The sequence below is a fragment of the Babylonia areolata genome, chromosome 14 (genome assembly GCF_041734735.1).
Source record: "Babylonia areolata isolate BAREFJ2019XMU chromosome 14, ASM4173473v1, whole genome shotgun sequence".
In the NCBI taxonomy this organism is placed as follows: domain Eukaryota; kingdom Metazoa; phylum Mollusca; class Gastropoda; order Neogastropoda; family Buccinidae; genus Babylonia; species Babylonia areolata.
Genome location: NC_134889.1, coordinates 22,011,226 through 22,032,230, shown reverse-complemented (window position 1 = coordinate 22,032,230; position 21,005 = coordinate 22,011,226). Strand labels below are relative to the sequence as shown.

At 40.9% G+C, this 21,005-nt stretch overlaps 1 protein-coding gene across 1 annotated transcript in view; it reads left to right on the top strand.

Annotated features, from left to right (window-relative positions):
• The window catches only part of LOC143289914 (legumain-like), a 29,183-nt gene extending 8,421 nt beyond the window's left edge, over positions 1 to 20,762 (top strand). The window contains exons 4-13 of the mRNA XM_076599156.1: positions 160 to 251; positions 1,065 to 1,140; positions 2,431 to 2,493; positions 3,557 to 3,626; positions 5,240 to 5,358; positions 7,701 to 7,790; positions 11,090 to 11,179; positions 12,973 to 13,089; positions 17,301 to 17,516; positions 18,524 to 20,762. Of these exons, the coding sequence (XP_076455271.1) occupies positions 160 to 251; positions 1,065 to 1,140; positions 2,431 to 2,493; positions 3,557 to 3,626; positions 5,240 to 5,358; positions 7,701 to 7,790; positions 11,090 to 11,179; positions 12,973 to 13,089; positions 17,301 to 17,516; positions 18,524 to 18,670 (1,080 nt within the window). The 3' untranslated portion in view covers positions 18,671 to 20,762. The remainder of the gene's footprint in view (positions 1 to 159; positions 252 to 1,064; positions 1,141 to 2,430; positions 2,494 to 3,556; positions 3,627 to 5,239; positions 5,359 to 7,700; positions 7,791 to 11,089; positions 11,180 to 12,972; positions 13,090 to 17,300; positions 17,517 to 18,523) is intronic.
• The last annotated feature ends 243 nt before the right edge of the window (positions 20,763 to 21,005 follow it).

The following is a 21,005-nucleotide window of genomic DNA, read 5'->3' as shown; positions in this document are numbered from 1 at the left end:
TCCCTTCATTTTCATTTTTCCTTCATTTATTTTTCTTTCTTTCCTTCTCCCTTTCTTTCTCTCATTCTTTTTCCTTCTTTCTTTTTTGCTACTTGTTGAGGTGTGTGTTTGGATGTGTTGTGGGCGGGGCAGCACAGTGGCAGCTGTTGAATGTTGCAGGATGTGACTCCTGAGGTGTTCCTGGCTGTCCTCTCAGGCAATGAAAAGAAAGTGAAAAAGCTGACTGGAAAGGATGGGAAGGTCATCAAAAGGTCAGTCACTGGACATGAGGTCAAGGTCGTTTAGGGTCGGGTTGTTAATGTTTGTGTAACATGCACATGTGGCCTTGACATTGGCACTGTGTGTGTGTGTGTGTGTGTGTGTGTGTTAGAGAAAAGTAACAATATTAACACAACAGTTAACAGAAGAATAACATTCACAGCTCGGAAGCTTTCCAAAAAGGTTGACAAAAAATGTCAGTGAATTTCACTTTTCACTTGTCACTGCCTGACCCTTCATGTAACAAGCCATAGAAGATGGGGCATTGAAAAAGCTCACCAAAACCCTGATTCCACATAAGGAAACCTGTTCTGACCAAAAGCAATTCAGTACAATACATTGTTCACACGCCAAGCAATGACCTGGAACCCACAGGGAAAGAGGAAGAGAGGCCGGCCTCGCAACAGTTGGAGGCGAGATACCGAGGCAGAGCTGAAGCAGCAAGGGACCAACTGGACTGGAATGGCCAGAACAGCCCAGAACAGAGTGCGATGGCGAGGGGTCGTCGATGACCTATGCTCCACCAGGAGCGATGGTCAAAATGATGACAATACATTGCAGTAAATACAGTACAGTACAGTGCAGTGCAATACAACACAGTGCAGTGCAGTACAATACATTGCAATACAGTACAATACAGTGCAATGCAGTGCAATACATTACAATACAATACAATACAAGACACTGCAGTGAAATGCAGTGCAATACAGTACAATGCAATGCAATATAATGCAATACAGTACTATACAATAAACACAATACAGTACAAAATTGATATTGATTCATTTCGCTGTGCTTCCTTCCAGTGGACCTGATGATCACGTGTTTGTCAACTTTGTTGATCATGGGGCACCTGGCATCCTGGCTTTTCCAGCGGAAATGGTATGGTTGGTTGGTTGTTTTTGAAATCCTGTGCTCATTGTATATATTCTTCTGTCTGTCAGATTTATTGCTATGGGTGTGACTGGTTTTAAGAAATCCTGCTCTCGTATATATTCTTTTGTCTGTCAGATTTGTTGCTTCGAATGTGACTGGTTTTGAAAATATCCTGCTCTAGTTGTTATTATTCTTCTGTCGGTCAGATTTATTGCTATAAGTGTGACTGGTTTTAAAAATATCCTGCTCTCATTGTTTATATTCTTCTGTCTGTCAGATTTATTGCTGTGTGTATGACTGGTTTTAAAAATATCCTGCTGGGAGTATGACTGTTTCAGTGTAATCCATATGGGCAGACTTACACATGCACTTACAGATATGCATACGCACACACACATACACCCATCTAAACATGCATACACGCACCTTTATGCACACGCATGTACACTCACACAAACACATACATATAAACAACTTAATTTTAACTTTTTACAACAGGCTGTACTTCAACAAAGCTGTTTGCATGCATAATGTTATGTATGGAAATGCTCCAAAAAGATTGCAGACACTTTTAAAACTAATGAACACAGACACAACCACATGCTGTGCATACCCAGACCAAGGAACAACCTTTACAAATCCAGCTTTCTGTATTCTGGTGGAAATCTAAGGAATAATCTCCCACTCACTCTGAAAAGTATCGTGAATAAAAACGTGTTTAAGAAAAATCTGAAGAATCACCTCATTGAAAATAATTAACAGTAATACAAATTTTGTTCTGTTAGCCTAATACTCCTATTATTAATTGTGAAATGTTTTGCATATGCTTTTGTTGGCAAGGATTTTGTACTATGTGAGGGAACATGTGCATGTGGGTGGGATGGGCATGGTGTAATTGTGTCCGAGAATTTGTGTTCAGTGGTATGTGTGTGTGTGTTTGTGTGTGTGTGTGAAATGGAAATGCAATTGTTATTTCTTTATCACAATATTCTTGTATATATATATATATATATATATATATATATATATATATATGTATGTATGTATGTATGTATGTATATATGCAAGCACAACTTCAACACAAGGACCATCACACACAAACAGAGGCACATTCAGACATGGCAAATGTTATTTGTTTGTCTGGGCCTTTTAACGATAGGCTGTTTAGATTGATGCACCTTTCAAAAGGAAGTTCGGATAAAAAACATAAAACTGCCAACCATTCAAGATACCAGTGAAATTGTTATTGTCATTGCTACTTCCTGTGTTTAATGACTGTGTTTTCTCTTTGTTCAGCTACATGCCCGTAAACTGTTGTCTACCCTGGAGAATATGTATAAGAAGAAGAGTTACAAAAAGGTTAGTTTATTTACACATACTTAACCGTGACCCACTAGTGCAGAATTTTAGTTACGTCAGTCTCAGTATCTGTCTGTATTTTTGTCTCTTTCTGTCTCTCTGTCACTCTCCGAGTCTCTCTCCCACTGTCTCTCTCTCTCTCTCGTTCTTTCTCTTTGTCTGTTTCTCTCTCTCTCTCTGTCTCTCTTTCATTCTGTCTTCCTTTCTCTATTTCTCTGTCTGTCTCTGTCACTCACTCTCTCTCACTCTTTCACTGTCTCTCATCTACCCTCTCTTTTGGCAGTGCCTTAAATCTTACTTGTTGAATTAACCCTTTCACCGCCAGTCAGTTTAGAGTGCAAATTAACCTTGTGCAGGAACCACAGAAAAGATGGTGTCTAAGAACAGCTGGGGATTCCCCTGTGATGTGTAGCAAAAAATGGCCTTTTAATTACACATACTTAACCGTGACCCAACTAGTGCAGACTCTGACATTCCTGTCCTGTGCAAACTACTATCCGCCTATGCGGAGAAAACGAAACTACGGCCGATAACCTCCTGGAAGTAGGTAACTTCCCCTTTGTCCCCCTGGCTAGCGCCCTCTTTTTCCAGCAGCCATCATGACTCCTGTTCCTGTGCTCTTCATATAGCTAAGTTTTTTCGTATTTTCTGCCTGTCTGTCGATTCTCTGGCGTTTTTGTTTGTTGTCAAATTAAGTCTCCATCCAGGTCACATAATTATGTAGCTCGATTGGGGAATCGTGCTAAAATTAAGGCGCAATTGCCAATCATACCACTGAAAATTAAGAGTATTAGGTTAATGCACAAAAGGCCCATCATCTGGTTGCATTTCAGTGACATGGGTGCTTTACCTAGCTGGTGCCGAAATGCGACCATGGCGGTGAAAGGGTTAAAAAGATAAGGATTACTTTGATTTCTGAGCTGGCTGTCTTTCTCCCAGAAAACAGTCAAACAATAACGGTATTCTCTCATGCGTCTTTGCCTGTGATTTCTGAGCTGGCTGTCTTTCTCCCAGAAAACAGTCAAACAATAACGGTATTCTTTTTATGCATCTCTGCCTGCAGCTGGTGTTGTACGTGGAAGCCTGCGAGTCCGGATCCATGTTCTACAACTTGCTGCCAGACAACATCAACGGTATGTACCAAACGGACAGTTTTGATGACTGCTTTTCTTCTTCATCATGATCTTCTTCTTCATCATCATCTTCTTCATCATCATACTCTTCTTCATCATCATCCTCTTCTTCTTCTTCATCATCATCATCCTCTTCTTCTACTTCTTTTTCTATTCTTCTTCTTCTTCTTCTTCTTCTTCTTCTTCTTCACTCTTCTTCTTCATCTTCTTCTTCATCTTCTTCTTCACTCTTCTTCTTCATCTTCTTCTTCACTCTTCTTCATCTTCTTCTTCATCTTCTTCATCTTCTTCTTCTTCTTCTTCTTCTTCATCTTCATCTTCTTCTCCTTCTTCTTCTTCTTCTTCTTCTTCTTCTTCTCCTCCTCCCTCAACTCTGTGAAGAGTCATTGGAATGGTGCACAGAAGAACTGTTTACCAGATCTCTCCAGGTCTGTCAGTTACGTGAAGAACTGTTCACCAGATCTCTCCAGGTCTGTCAGTTATGTGAAGAACTGTTCACCAGATCCCTCCAGGTCTGTCAGTTATGTGAAGAACAGTTCACCAGATCTCTCCAGGTCTGTCAGTTATGTGCCAAAGTTCACCAGTCTCTCCAGGTCTGTCAGTTATGTGACAAAGTTCACCAGATCCCTCCAGGTCTGTCAGTTATGTGCCAAAGTTCACCAGATCTCTCCAGGTCTGTCAGTTATGTGCCAAAGTTCACCAGATCTCTCCAGGTCTGTCAGTTACGTGAAGAACTGTTCACCAGATCCCTCCACATCTGTCAGTTATGTGAAGAACTGTTCACCAGATCTCTCCAGGTCTGTCAGTTATGTGCCAAAGTTCACCAGATCTCTCCAGGTCTGTCAGTTGCATGAAGAACTGTTCACCAGATCTCTCCAGGTCTGTCAGTTATGTGAAGAACTGTTCACCAGATCTCTCCAGGTCTGTCAGTTATGTGAAGAACTGTTCACCAGATCTCTCCAGGTCTGTCAGTTATGTGAAGAACTGTTCACCAGATCTCTCCAGGTCTGTCAGTTATGTGAAGAACTGTTCACCAGATCTCTCCAGGTCTGTCAGTTATGTGCCAAAGTTCACCAGATCTCTCCAGGTCTGTCAGTTATGTGAAGAACTGTTCACCAGATCTCTCCAGGTCTGTCAGTTATGTGAAGAACTGTTCACCAGATCTCTCCAGGTCTGTCAGTTATGTGCCAAAGTTCACCAGATCTCTCCAGGTCTGTCAGTTATGTGCCAAAGTTCACCATATCTCTCCAGGTCTGTCAGTTATGTGCCAAAGTTCACCAGGTCTCTCCAGGTCTGTCAGTTATGTGCCAAAGTTAAGGTCCCTGGATCACATGTTTCTCAACGTTGTTGATCACAAAAAGAATAAAAATGTATAATTGTAATTGTTGTTTTTTGATCATATAAAAAGAAATGTTAAAAACGCCTCAGAATATGATCAGAACAATCATTACTATGCAGCAACAAAAAAAACATAATGCAACAGTTCATTAAAGCTGATGATGTGACAGCGTCTACCGGACATCGTAATGCTAAATGTGCATGTGATGCTAAATGTGCATGTGATGCTAAATGTGCATGCGCATCAGAAGCTGATGTGTGTTTTTCCCGGACAGTGTTTGCCACCACCGCAGCCAACCGCTCCCAGTCTTCGTATGCCTGTTACTACGACAAGAAACGGGGTACCTACTTGGGTGACGTCTACAGCGTCATGTGGATGCAGGACTCTGACAAGGTGAGAACAGTACAAGGTGAACATCACACCGTAACATTCAGGGATGGATGTAAATGACAGGTTCAAACAGGCTCTCAGAGCTTATGTAAGAACATACGAAAACCAAACATCATGGCTTCTTGTTTAGAGACAGGTACGCAGACAAGTTCTCAGAGCTTGCACATAAAAACATTATAAGCCAGACGTTATGGCTAAACTTTTGACAGAAGTTAAGTGACAGATGCAGACAGGCTCTTAGAGCTTATGTAAGAACATACAGAAGCCAAACGTCATAGTTTATCATTTAGAAATGAATGTAAATGATAAATACAAACTGTCAGTGTTTGCACATAAAAAAACAACATGGTAAGCCACTTCATGGCAAACTTTTAGGGACAGAAGTGACATACTGACAGGCTGTCAGAGCTTGCAGATGGATTTTTTTTTTTTTTTTTTTTTTTTTTTAAACCCAGCACAAGTCAAACGTCATGGCTTAACATAAACTGACAAGAACATTAGTGACGAGATTATTTACTGGCAGGTTTGAAATGATGTATACGAACAGGCTCTCAGAGTTTACTTATGTGAGAGTAGGGCAAGCCTAACGCCACAGCTGAACAATTAGAGACAGGTATGACGGGCGCAATAGCCGAGTGGTTAAAGCGTTGGACTTTCAATCTGAGGATCGTGGGTTCGAATCACGGTGACGGCGCCTGGTGGGTAAAGGGTTGAGATTTTTACGATCTCCCAGGTCAACATATGTGCAGACCTACTTAGTGCCTGAACCCCTTCATGTGTATACGCAAGCAGAAGATCAAATACGCATGTTAAAGATCCTGTAATCCATGTCAGCGTTCGGTGGGTTATGGAAACAAGAACATACCCAGCATGCACACCCCCGAAAACGGAGTATGGCTGCCAACATGGCGGGGTAAAAACGGTCATACACGTAAAAGACCACTCGTGTGCATACGAGTGAACGCAGAAGAAGAAGAAGAGGAAGAGACAGGTATAAATGGTAAGTACAAACAAGCTTTCAGAGCTTGCATGATTATGTAAGAGCAATGCAATCTCCATGTCATGGCTTAAAGTTAAGGGACAAAAGTAAATGACAGACACACCTTGTAGATAAAAGTACAGCAAAAGTAATGGTTTAATATTTACAGACAGGTGTAAATGATGAATACAAAATAGCTCTTGGTGTGCCTAGTTACGTAAGAACATCTCAAGCCAAATGTCGCAGCTTAATGATCAAAGACAGCTGTGAACAACAGATACAAACTGAGCATGCCGAAGAATGAACAGCACAAGCCAGTCACCGTGGCTTAAAGTTTAGGGTCAGGTGTTAGCGATCAATACAGATTGGCTCTCTGCGCTCACAGATGTGTGGTCACTTATGTAATTTCCATCACCACAAACAGATACACATCTTCCATCCACACACACATACATTCATATATATATATATATATTCAAACAGATATGCATCTTCCCTACAAACAGGTATCCATCTTCCATCCATACAAACAGGTATGCATCTTCCATCAATTGAAACAGATATAATCTTCCATCCATTCAAACAGAAAAAATGTTCCATTCATACAAACAGGTATACATCTTCCATTCATACAAACAGGTATAATCTTCCATTCATTCAAACAGATATAATCTTCGATTCATACAAACAGGTATACATCTTCCATTCATTCAAACAGAAAAAATCTTCCATTCATACAAACAGGTATACATCTTCCATTCATACAAACAGGTATAATCTTCCATTCATTTAAACAGATATAATCTTCGATTCATACAAACAGGTATACATCTTCCATTCATTCAAACAGAAAAAATCTTCCATTCATACAAACAGGTATACATCTTCCATTCATACAAACAGGTATAATCTTCCATTCATTTAAACAGATATAATCTTCAATTCATACAAACAGGTATACATCTTCCATTCATTCAAACAGAAAAAAATCTTCCATTCATACAAACAGGTATGCAGCTTCCACTCACACAAACAGGCATCTATCTTCCATTGGAACAGACAGATATACATCTTCCATACACATGAGTAGGTATATTTCTTCCATCCACAGAAACAGATGTATCTCTTCCATCCATGAATAAGCATGTTGCTTCTACCTACAGAAACAGATACATATCTTCTTTCCATGCAAAGAGGTATATATCTTCCATCCATTTAAACAGGTCCCAGTGTATATCCTCCATCCATACAAACAGGTTTCCAGCTTCCATCCGTACAAATGTGGACACATCTTCCATTCATGCAAACAGATGTATGTTAATCATTATATATATATATGTGTGTGTGTGTGTGTGTGTGGACACAGGAGGATCTGGAGACAGAGACGCTGCAAAAGCAGTTCCAGATCACCAGATCAGAGACCAACACCAGCCAAGTGAAGGAGTATGGAGATCTGGTAAAAAAAAAAAAAAAAAAAAAAGATTTATCGTTATTTAACTCTTCGCTGCCATAGGCAGCTTAAGTTGACCAGACTGTTCACTGCCATGGGCAAATTTAGTTGACATCAAGGGGTCATGTTAAAAGGGTCTTTAATTACACATACTTAACCATGACCCAACTAGTGCAGACTCTGGCAGGGGTCTGACATTCCTGTCCTGTGCAAACTACTATCCGCCTGTGCGGAGAAAACGAAAGTACTACGGCCAGTAACCTCCCGGAAGTAGATAACCTCCCCTTTGTCCCCCTGGCTAGCGCCCTTTTTTTTCCGGCAGCCATCATGACTCCTGTTCCTGTGCTCTCCATACGGCTAAGTTTTTTCGTTTTTTCTGTCTGTCTGTCGACTCTCTGGCGTTCTTGTTTGTTGTCAAATTATGTCTCCAACCAGGTCACATAATTATGTAGCTCGATTGGGCAATCGCGCTAAAATTAAGGCGCCAAAAGGGTCATTTATCGCATTGTAACAACACTTGACAGCTGCAGCCTGCTTCCCTTCGCCCCCCCCTGACCAAGTTTGAAGCGAACAAGTCCATGGTGTTGTTTGGATATGTGTGACTGAGAGTGCCGAGTCTAAAATATTTGGCACTGAGGAGTTTAACAAATAGTAAAGAGTGGTAACTATCTCCATTACACAAGGTACACAACTTCAAGTCAGTGATGCTTACGCTACCGATTCAGCTATCACACAGGTAAATAAAAGATACATTGGAACAAACTCAGACACTTCCTTCACTGAGAAGTGTTTTTCTGCACAGACACTTGGTGGTGAAAGTGTTAACCCTTTGCTCGCTTTAGTCACCACTCGGCGATTTGCAGCGAGAACACTACGTTCACTGCACGGCGACTTGTAGGGAGAACGCTGCTGGCACCAATCGGCGATTTGAGCATTAAGAGATAATCAACTTGGGCTACTGTTCAATAGATAACACCAAACTTAGCCAGCACTTCCTATCACATGTACTAGAAATATCCTTATTTTTTAACCAACTCTCATGCAGTTTAGAGCGATTTTTTCAGCAGTTTTTTTTTAAAACTTAGTTTGAATGATGGAGAGTTCTTCAACCAGTTCAGATGGCAACCAGCAGTCTCGCTTTAGGCCATGCTGTACGGGACAGCAAACTGCAAGTCTAATTGAAAGTCATTTGGCAGAAAATGATTTTGCTGCTGACAGTGACAGTGGAGAAGAGTTTGTGCCACGTGGCAGCCAACTGACTGACAGCTCTGCTGTCCAGTCGATTTCCAGCTGTACTGTGCAGCTGACTAAGCAGGCTAACAGCTGTTAGCAACTAGAACATAGCTTGCGATGTAAGGGTTAAACTAATACTGTAATAGTTGTAATTTACTTTACAAGAGACCTCCATAGTCCTGCGACTTTGTCTTATCTGGCTCCAGGTAAGGCCAAATCATGTTTGTGTCTGCCTGGAAGTCTGTTGGCCAAGTGCCTCTCTTTCTCTTCCCTTGTTGGGGCAGGGGGTGGTGGGGGGACGGGGGGGGTCGTTGTCAGGACCTGTCTGCTGATGCTTGATGCTGGTTTTCAGAGTGTGTGCCAGGTTCATCCCCCATATACTTCTTCCCGGCGTCATCTTTCAGCTGGCAGTTGTTGGCGATGATAACCCATATCACTTCTTTCACCTTTCAATTGTTGGCGATAATAACCCATATCACTTCTTTCACCTTTCAGTTATTGGTGATAATAACCCATATCACGTCTTTCACCTTTCAGTTGTTGGTGATAATAACCCATATCACTTCTTTCACCTTTCAGTTGTTGGCGATAATAACCCATATCACTTCTTTCACCTTTCAGTTGTTGGTGATAATAACCCAGATCGATTCTTTCACCTTTCAGTTGTTGGTGATGATAACCCATATCACTTCTTTCACCTTTCAGTTGTTGGTGATAATAACCCGTATCACTTCTTTCACCTTTCAGTTGTTGGTGATAATAACCCATATCACGTCTTTCACCTTTCAGTTGTTGGCGATAATAACCCATATCACGTCTTTCACCTTTCAGTTGTTGGCGATAATAACCCATATCACTTCTTTCACCTTTCAGTTGTTGGCGATAATAACCCATATCACTTCTTTCACCTTTCAGTTGTTGGTGATAATAACCCATATCACTTTTTTCACCTTTCACTTGTTTGTGATAATAACCCATATCACTTCTTTCAGCTGGCCGTTGTTGGCGATGATAACCCATATCACTTCTTTCACCTTTCAGTTGTTGGCGATAATAACCCATATCACTTCTTTCACCTTTCAGTTGTTGGTGATAATAACCCAGATCGATTCTTTCACCTTTCAGTTGTTGGCGATAATAACCCATATCACTTCTTTCACCTTTCAGTTGTTGGCGATAATAACCCATATCACTTCTTTCACCTTTCAGTTGTTGGTGATGATAACCCATATCACTTCTTTCACCTTTCAGTTGTTGGTGATAATAACCCAGATCGATTCTTTCACCTTTCAGTTGTTGGTGATAATAACCCATATCACTTCTTTCAGCTTTGAGTTGTTGGTGATAATAACCCATATCACTTCTTTCAGCTTTGAGTTGTTGGCAATAATAACCCATATCACTTCTTTTTTTTTTTCTCAAGGCCTTACTAAGCGTGTTGGGCTATGCTGCTGGTCAGGCATCTGCTTGGCAGATGTGGCGTAGAGTATATGGATTTGTCCAAATGCAGTGACGCCTCCTTGAGCTACTGAAACTGATACTGCTCTTTTCTTTCAAGCTCAGAATATATTGTGGAAATTTCTGATGTAGTACTATGCTATATATAGAGTGTATTGGTTTAGGTCAGCCAGTGGTGTTGTGCTTCTTCCACTTAACAGACAGGGTTCCCCCTCCCCCTCTCCCATCTTGATATGTTCCTTCTGGAATTTGTAAGCTTTTCTTTTCATCATTTGTTTGTTTGTAAGCTTTTCTTTTCATCATTTGTTTGTTTTGGGGGTGGGGGGAATGGGGACTTTGAAAGGCAGTTGTAGGAAAAATGTCTCATGATTTTTTTGATTTTTTTTTTTTTTTTTTTTTTTAATCTTCATATTATACCAGTACAGTATTATTTTAGGTATTATTTTATTTGTGAAAGATGCATGTTGTTTTCTCCTCCACATCCCATCAGGATGTGAAAGGAATTATTTTTGGTGCTTCTTGAGATGTCTTTGTGTGTTCCAGAGTGTGTGTGTGTGTGTGTGTGTGCGCGTTTGTGTGTGCATATGTGTATATTTATCTGTTGTGTGTTTCAGTCCATCAGCAAAATGACGGTGGCTGAATTCCAGGGCGATGAAAAAGCGGATGCTTCGATGTCACAAGGATTCCACGTGCGCCATCCCACTGTGAGTTTCCTTCAGAGAAAAACACATGTAGATGTGGATCTTTTGTCATGAAGATATGGATCTTTTGTCCATATACTTTACTGACGTGTATGTGCGTATGTGTATGTATTCATGACTAAAGCCTGACTTGATGACTCAAGAAACGAATGATGAGCACCGAAAGGCAGCTCTGGGTGGGCTCTACCCAGGTAGGCAGACTGTCTTGCAAATGACTCCTTGTTTGTTAAGCACTTAGAGCTTGTTTTCTGACCTAAGGATAATCACTATGTAAGTATCCATATAAATCAATTAGTCAATAAAAACATGGAACGAATCAACTCCCAAATGCAGCTTGCAGCAGCTCCGTTCTTGTCAAATCTACAAAACAAAGCAGCAACCTAAAACAGAACAAAAAACAATAAAAAGTCGGCAGTTATTGTGATTGACAGGCTCAGTGGCCGAGTGGTTAGAACATCACACTTTCAGTCTGAGGGTGCCGGTTTTGATCCTGGTACAGCTAAGTGCTTAGAATGTTGGATGTGCGCATTTTATCTTCTGCATACTTAAACACACAAAGAAGGTTCAGGTACTGGCAGGTCTCCATGTATTGTTGACCTGGGAGATTGGAAATATCCTCATTCTGAAGCCAGGATTCAAACCCAGGACCCTTGGTTTCAAAGTCCATTGGATTCTTCTTCTTCTTCTTCTGCGTTCGTGGGCTGCAACTCCCACGTTCACTCGTATGCACACGAGTGGGCTTTTACGTGTATGACCGTTTTTACCCCGCCATGTAGGCAGCCATACTTTGTTTTCGGGGGTGTGCATGCTGGGTAGGTTCTTGTTTCCATAACCCACCGAACGCTGACATGGATTACAGGATCTTTAACGTGCGTATTTGATCTTCTGCTTGCATATACACACGAAGGGAGTTCAGGCACTAGCAGGTCTGCACATATGTTGACCTGGGAGATCGTAAAAATCTCCACCCTTTACCCACCAGGCGCCATCACCGTGATTCGAACCCGGGACCCTCAGATTGACAGTTCAACGCTTTAACCACTCGGCTATTGCACCCGTCCGTCCATTGGGTTCAAAGTATATTGGATTCAATGTCCATTGGGTTCAAAGTCCATTGGATTCAGAGTCCATTGGGTTCAAAGTCCATTGGATTCAATGTCCATTGGGTTCAAAGTCCATTGGATTCAAAGTCCATTGGATTCAAAGTCCATTGGATTTGGGTTCAAAGTCCATTGGATTCAATGTCCATTGGATTCAGAGTCCATTGGGTTCAGTCCATTGGGTTCAAAGTCCATTGGGTTCAAAGTCCATTGGATTCAAAGTCCATTGGATTTGGATTCAATGTCCATTGGGTTCAAAGTCCATTGGATTCAAAGTCCATTGGATTTGGATTCAATGTCCATTGGGTTCAAAGTCCATTGGATTCAAAGTCCATTGGGTTCCATTGGGTTCAAAGTCCATTGGATTCAAAGTCCATTGGATTTGGATTCAATGTCCATTGGGTTCAAAGTCCATTGGATTCAAAGTCCATGGGATTCAAAGTCCATTGGATTCAGTCCATTGGAATCAGAGTCCATTGGATTCAGTCCATTGGATTCAAAGTCCATTGGATTCAAAGTCCATTGGGTTCAAAGTCCATTGGATTCAAAGTCCATTGCTTTAGCAGCTTGGTTGTGGTGCCCATCAGCCATGGTCAGGAATTTTAGGGGTTTTTCCTTTTTTTTGGGTGGGAGGCGGGGGGGCTGGTGGGGGTATGTTTCTTTCGCTAATAAAATGTCTGCTTGCTTGTGTATCAGGAAGACGCAGTGCCAGCGAGAGAGGCCAGTTTCCACATCATGCTGAAGAAGCTGGACAAAGCAAAAACACCTCAGGAGAAGAGAAACCTGGCTCAGAAGATCGACGATCTCATTGAGGTCAGGGTCACTTGATTTATGTCAAGGATGACAGTAACTGAGGTCAGAAATATAATGAGAACAAGGTCAGTGATCTGATAAGGCCAGGGTTACATGATCTTTGTTAATGGATGGTAGTAACTGAGATTGAAAATATGATAAGTGTGGCAAGATCAACTGTGTGATTGAGGTGTGTGTCATTTTAAGGTGGCACCTTATTTCCCATCACCAGGCCTGTCGACGACAATGTCTGAACCTGTTGTGTATTCTTTTCCTTGCACGCTCATGGGTTTTGAACACCTGCATTTTTCCTTGTGTGTGTTTTTGTGCAAGGGACAGCTGTATAGGGGTGCAAGTCTTCCAGCATATGCCGGAAATCCAGCACAGAACATCTTGACTTTAGGTAGATTCCAGCATTGAGAAATTTTGTTTGGGTAGTTTCCGGCATGGAGAAATTTTGTTTTGGTAGTTTCCGGCATGCATAAATTTGTGTTGCCTGGTCGCTCTCTCTGATTTCTCTGTCATGTGTATGTTCAGTGACGTCATTTTGTATGTGACGAAACTCGAGCTAAAAAGAAATGTCGGAGAAGTACTCAAATTCAGATTTGTCAAAACCAGTGTGTCGTTTACTTGCCCGGGCATCAGTGTCTTGAAAACTACGGGAGATAAATGCATTGCCTCGCTCTCTGGCGATTAAGCAATGAAAAGTGCTTTCACCAAACATATTTTGTGACAGCAGAATATCAATAAAGTCTTTTTGACGAAAAATTACAAGAATACTGAGTTCCAGACCTGACAACCCTCCTTTCTCAGGGAAATTTATCACTCACAATTGCACTTGATACCGCGTGCCTGGAAAAAAACAAAAAACAAAAACGTTTCCACAGTGGTGCACGCGCGCACACACACACACACACACACACACACACACACACGTGAAAAAAGAAAAACAGGTCATTTTGCAATCATTTATTGGCAACACCTTTTGAAAAACGCTTTGATTTGTCTCTGCACAAGATTCAGAGCTATATAAATACCATTATTATTATTATTATTAAAAGCCATGGATGCCTTTCAATCCTGAGATTTGTGCAAATATTGAGAGAGAAAACAAAAGCGGTGGTGGGGAGTATGAAATTTAAATGTGATGCTTCTACCGTTGAATCTCAAGACGAAATGGAGGGGTAACACGCTCGCAGGCATGGGCGCATACACACATGTGCAAATGCACACACACGTGTGCACGCTCACCATCGCCATTTCTGCCTTAATCCTCGGGCTGCAAACATTGTCACTTTTCGGAACAATCACTTTGTAGTAATTGTGACAAAAAACTTTGAACCATTTGACTTAGAGTCTGTTTCTGATATTACGTCAGCAAGGATGTGGCAATAACCTTCATGGCTGCAGTTTTAGTGTACGTTATTTAGATCTGGGAATTATAGCTGAAGTACCAAAAATGCAGTTGCATCACTTGCATGAAATAATTACTGATGTTCAAATTGCTGTTTGTCTCTCATATTGACATCAATTCACAGGCCTGCCTGATACTAAGATTCTTCCGTCCGTTTCTTCCGTTGTTTCTATGATTCAACCCCCAGACCACGACACTTTGGCCGAGTAAAGAAAAACTACAATTTTGCTGGCCACAAAACCTAACACACACACACACACACACACACACAGCAATTGCCAAGAAGCGCCGCACACATTGGTCACAGAATTTGTCATTGAAGATAAACTTTCGTAGCATTTGTTGTGAATACTTTTTTGGCGTATTGCTGTGGTTACGTCAGTCGATGATGCGGCTACGCTTCATTGCTGCATGAGTATACGTTATTTAGATCAGAGATCTATAGCTGATGTTCCGAAGATTCGTCCGCTTTACCTGCATGTAGTGTTATGTTCTGCGCGCGCCTTGACAGACACCACACATACACAGATAGACATACAGACAGACACCACACATACACAGATAGACATACAGACAGACGCATAGATGTGCACACACATTTTACCATTGCTTACATACATGCACAGACACGCACGCAAACACATGTACACATGAGCGTGCACACACGGGCGTACACACACACACACAGACGCGTGCGCATACACACACATGCACGCAGTGACAGACACCACACATAATGATGCACAAATGGACACACAAACACATATTTTACCATTCCTCACATAAATACACAGATGCGTACCCACATACACGTACACGCATGCATGCACGCACACACACACGCACACACACACTTATAAGGGTGTACACACGCACGCGCGCGGACACACACACACACACACACACACACACACACATATGATGGCACGCATACACACAAACACACATGCAGGCAACACACATTCCTTCAGGTACTTTCTTTCCTCAGTAGCTCCAGCTTTGCAAGAAGTGTTGCTTATGGACAGTTGAGAGTAACACTTGCTTATTTTTCATTACAGTAAGATACAGAATTGTATTACATAGTTTGTTTTCATAACAAAAATAATGTGGTTTGTTTTTTAACTTTTAATAGAACAGTAATTGACTTTTGTTTTACTCACATGGGTGACAGATATTGTTCTTTAAAATCATGTTTTAGTGTTTATAGATAAGAATCCCTCCATTTTTGTCTGCTTCTTGATTTTCCCAGATTTCACCATTGACTCATGACTCATTCCCTCGACCGCTGGGGTCGTTGGGGGGACATGAGGAAGATGTCATAGCTCGCCACGCTGTTCTGTTGGCAGCTGTCGTGAGGAGATCTGGCATCGTCATTTTGGTCCATTCCTTGACGTTGTCGGACCAGCTCTTTCTCTGTCGCCCCCATCTGAGGGTGTTATGACGTGACCAAACCATGCCATCTTCCGTCATTTGACAGTCACCAGCAGTGGTTGGCCCAACAAGGTTGCTGACCAGGTTCCGCACATAGTCATTGGTCTTGTGCTCCTTGTAGGAGATGTGTAGTAGTCTCCTCAAGCACTTGGTTTCAATTTCACCATTATTCTCCCCCAAATAACAGTCTTAACAAAATATAATTGTTCAGTAATCCTGTTCAGGCTTGTTGCTCTGTTTTGTTTAGCCCGCATAGCATTTTCAGGCTTCAGTCCGGGCAGAAAAAAATTTCCGGCTCCAGTCTGGGCAGAAAAAAAAAATTTCAGGTTTATTTCAGGCTTCAGTCTAAGCAGAAAAAAATTTCAGGCTTATTTCAGGCTCCAGTCTGTGCAGAAAAAAAATTTCAGGCTTATTTCAGGCTTCAGTCTGGGCAGAAAAAAATTTTCAGGCTTGAGTAGGTCTCTCTGCTTGCACCCCTGTATATATATGTATATATTTCTTCTTCTTGGTAGTCCGTCGGTCGCTGACGATGACATCTGTGTACTAGGCAATGACAGCGCATGTGGCTTCACAGCCCAAAGCTGGAAGCAAACAGGCGCCCACAGTATATTATTGAACTTTATACATACATAAGCCGCACTGGCTTATAAGCCGCACTTATTTCCGGTACCGGAACACATACTGATACTACAGAAAAGCTGTCAATACTGTAGGTTATGAAATAAACACAAGCAGGAACAACACAAAGAAAAGCAAGCGAAAATACTGCTAGTGCCACAAAAGAATAATAAACACAACGAAAATAAGATCCATAATTTAGGGATAGTCACATTTATTCAGTGTCATCCTGCTCACTGAATCCACTGAAATCTTTGTCTTCAGTGTCCGAGTTAAAGAGAACCAGCACATCTTCCTCCGCCATCTTGTCACTGACTTCAGTCTCGCTTTCACTTCATAAACATGAAGGTGGAGGTCACTGCTGGTTCGTCGCTTGCACTGTCGTCTGCTAAGTCGATCACCTTCAATTTGAAGGCTGCATCATAGGCATAACGTCGCATTTTCGGCATGATTAGGGTGTACGCTTGAGCAGAGTAGAACTGAATGCTGATCTGAAGGCTTTAATGTGTGTGGATTTGATTTATAAAACGTGAACAGTTAGCATACTATCCTGAAGCTCATCCAAAAATTCATGGACAGAAATCATGATTTTGGTGAGTTGAAAGGCAGCTAAGAATAGACGAAAACGTGACACTCCCGGGATCATTAAAATCCTCAAATAAGCCGCATCATTGTATAAGCCGCAGAGGTTGAAGCTGGAGTAAAAAGTCGCGGCTTATAGACCGAACTTTACGGTATATTCTTCTTTTGTTGCTTTGTCTCCCTACAGCGCAACGCTCAGATCGACCAGCTGTTCGTGGACATGATGAAGCAGCTGGAGAGCAGAGAAACTGGGGGTGAGCTGAGCAGCAACCTTCTCCTGTTCCGCGCGGAGGTGACCTACGTCAGCCTGAAGAGCGAGCGTCGTGACATCACGCAGTGGGAGTGCTATGAGCGTGCCGTGGACACCCTGATGGAAAGCTGCCCAAAGCTGGATCTTCCTCAGGTAGGTTTTGGAAAGGAAGATGATAGAATGGTTTAGATGCTCAGCTGCCTATACAGTGCCCTTGAGGGTCTCGGTTTACCCTGATGGAAAGCTGCCCTAAACTTATTTATTTATTTAATTTTAATTGTTTTTTTTTTTTCTCTCTCTCTCTCAAGGCCTGACAAAGCACGTTGGGTTACGCTGCTGGTCAGGCATCTGCTTGGCAGATGTGGTGTAGCGTATATGGATTTGTCCGAACGTAGTGACGCCTCCTTGAGCTACTGAAACTGCCCTAAACTGGATCTTCCTCGGACAGGTTTCAGCAAGGAAGGTGGCAGAGAGAGATGCCGACTGTTACAGTTTCGTTGCATCTTGTTATGCTCAACCCCAGTTTGTTCCGATGTTACGCCAATGTCAAAATTGTTCCAACAAGTTCATTTTCAACTACATTACGATGTAATAATTAATTGCAATGTTTTTAAAAGTGAATATGTGAAATGCTTTTATTTGAGAACATATGTTTATTACTCTTGTTTAATCAAGTAATCCACTTGTGTGTGGTGGGGGGTGGGTGCAGGTGTGTGCTGATTATCTGGTTGCGGTTTTCCGCAATTTATCTTTATTCTTATCTTATCTGTCTGTTATAATCAATGTGCAGTATAGTAGGCTATGTTTATAATTATATTCAAATAATGTTTCTTAATTCTTTCTGTTTTTACATTAAGAATACTAGTTATTACCTGCAGTGTGTGAATGTATTTACGAAACGGTGTATGTGATATTTTTTTTTACATTTGTATCTTCGTAATATTCGTAAAAGCTGTTGTTGACTTTTACAGTTATGGTCCCCATGTTGTTGTCTATGTTGTGATAATGCACCTGACCAAATTTCTCCAGTTGGAGATAATAAAGTTATTCTTATCTTATCTTAAATGATGTTGCACTTTTTTTTGCATACCGGAAGAGGGGACAGAAATTTGCATCCTTGGACAAAAAAAAAAAAAGAGTTGTGGAATTGATTTGTGCAGAATTATTACGCCATGGGTCAACTGTACATGCTGGTCAACCTGTGTGAAAGGGGAATCAACGATTACTTCATTGCCAACGCCATCTGGGGCTCTTCCCTGCAAAATGCACAGCTGTGTAGAGACTCTGTAGAGAGTGCATACCCTTGATTTGTTTTGTCTTACAACAGAAGCTTCCACAAACGTGTGTCTGTGTAATCTCTGACATATATATAGATTTTTTTTTTTTTTTTCCCGAAGCTGCTGTTTTGGGTGGGGGGTTTTTTTTTTGACACAGTAAAATGTGTTTGTTTTTGTTTGTTTGCTTTATTTGTGCACACACAGCTTCAAATGCATACTGTAAAGGTAGTGTCCTGGATATTGTTGTGATCAAAGGTTTTGATATTCAGTGTTAGTGATATCTTTAGATCATCCTTTGTTCTACACAGAAACTCAAGTAAACTGAACTCAAGCAAAAGCCACATCACAAGCAAGTAGCTTATATTAAAATACACATTCTCACTGGTCTTTCAAAAGAATTTTTGTTGTTGTTGTTGTTTATTGTGTGTAACCATTTTTGTGTTAGTGCTATCCAGTTGTAATCAGATTTTTTGGTGATTTGACTTTTTTCTTCTTTTTTTTTGGTTTTGTGCATGTGTTCTTTATGGTGAATGTGTTTCTTTCTTTTGTTTTGTATTGATGTTAAAGGTTAGAGCATGTTATACAGTGTTTGTGTCATATTAAACAGAGTTAGATAACACAGGAAGGTACTTCTTTTTTTTTTTTTTTTTCTTTTTTTTTTTTTTCAATATGCATCATATCATTGGAATTTGGATTTAAACAGCATTATACCAGAGTGTGTTGACACTGTGAACAATCAAAGCTCAATCTCTTGACACTGTGAACAAATCAAAGCTCAATCTCTTATACAGTGTGATTTGTTTGTTTACAAGTTTTGGGTGGATATGTGATGGCAGGAGTCCTTTTGTTTTGGTTTTCTTCTTGCCACGTGGTGACTGACTTAACTTCTGAATTTTGACAAGTGTGTTGCCACATATTGTCATGTGGTGACTGACTTAACTTCTGAATTTTGACAAGTGTGTTGCCACATATTGTCATGTGGTGACTGACTTAACTTCTGAATTTTGACAATTGTGTTGTCACATATTGTCACGTGGTGACTGACTAAACTTCTGAACTTTGACAAGTGTGTTGCCACATATTGTCATGTGGTGACTGACGTAACTTGTGAATTTTGACAAGTGTGTTGCCACATATTGTCAAGTGGTGACTGACTAAACTTCTGAATTTTGACAATTGTGTTGCCACATATTGTCACGTGGTGACTGACTAAACTTCTGAATTTTGACAATTGTGTTGCCACATATTATCATGTGGTGACTGACTAAACTTCTGAATTTTGACATGTATGTTGTCACATATTCTCTTCAGCTGATGTGTTAATCTGTTATGTGCCATGAGATGTGTAGCACAACAGGATGTTCAGTCTAACTATAGGTTCAGACAACAATCTGTTACGTAAGATGTGTAGCACAACAGGATGTTCAGTCTAACTATAGGTTCAGACAACAATCTGTTACATAAGATGTGTAGCACAACAGGATGTTCAATCTAACTATAGGTTCAGACAACAATCTGTTACGTAAGATGTGTAGCACAACAGGATGTTCAGTCTAACTATAGGTTCAGACAACAATCTGTTACGTAAGATGTGTAGCACAACAGGATGTTCAGTCTAACTATAGGTTCAGACAACAATCTGTTACTTAAGATGTGTAGCACAACAGGATGTTCAATCTAACTATAGGTTCAGACAACAATCTGTTACGTAAGATGTGTAGCACAACAGGATGTTCAGTCTAACTATAGGTTCAGACAACAATCTGTTACGTAAGATGTGTAGCACAACAGGATGCTCAATCTAACTATAGATTCAGACAACAATCTGTTACGTAAGATGTGTAGCACAACAGGATGTTCAATCTAACTATAGGTTCAGACAACATATTCAGTACATAGTACAGCTTTAATTTTTATTTTTTTTAAAAAGCAATCTCCAAAAACATGATTATATTATTCTACAGCTTCAAAGGGTCAGGGTTTTTTGGTTTAATAAAAAAAATCTTCCCAAATGACAGTTTTCATGATTCTGTTTGACTTTGAATAAATGTTCTTGTTTACTTTTGTGTGTGGGTTTAAAGAGTGACAAGACTGTGTGTGTGTGTGTTTGTGTGTGTGTGTGTGTTTATGAAGAAATATGTGAACATTTCACTGATGTGCAGTTTCTTAAGTGCCATGACGGTGTCTCCTCTCAGCTGTTTAAACAACGTTTCAGAGTGATTGGGGAAGACCGACAGAACATGTTAAAGTGTTGACCAGGATGTGATGTATGCCAAAAATCTTTTCTCATTTGATCCACTCGCTTTTTCTGATCCTCGTTCTCGTGAAGCATGCAAATATTATAGATGTAACAATCAGTTAGGTC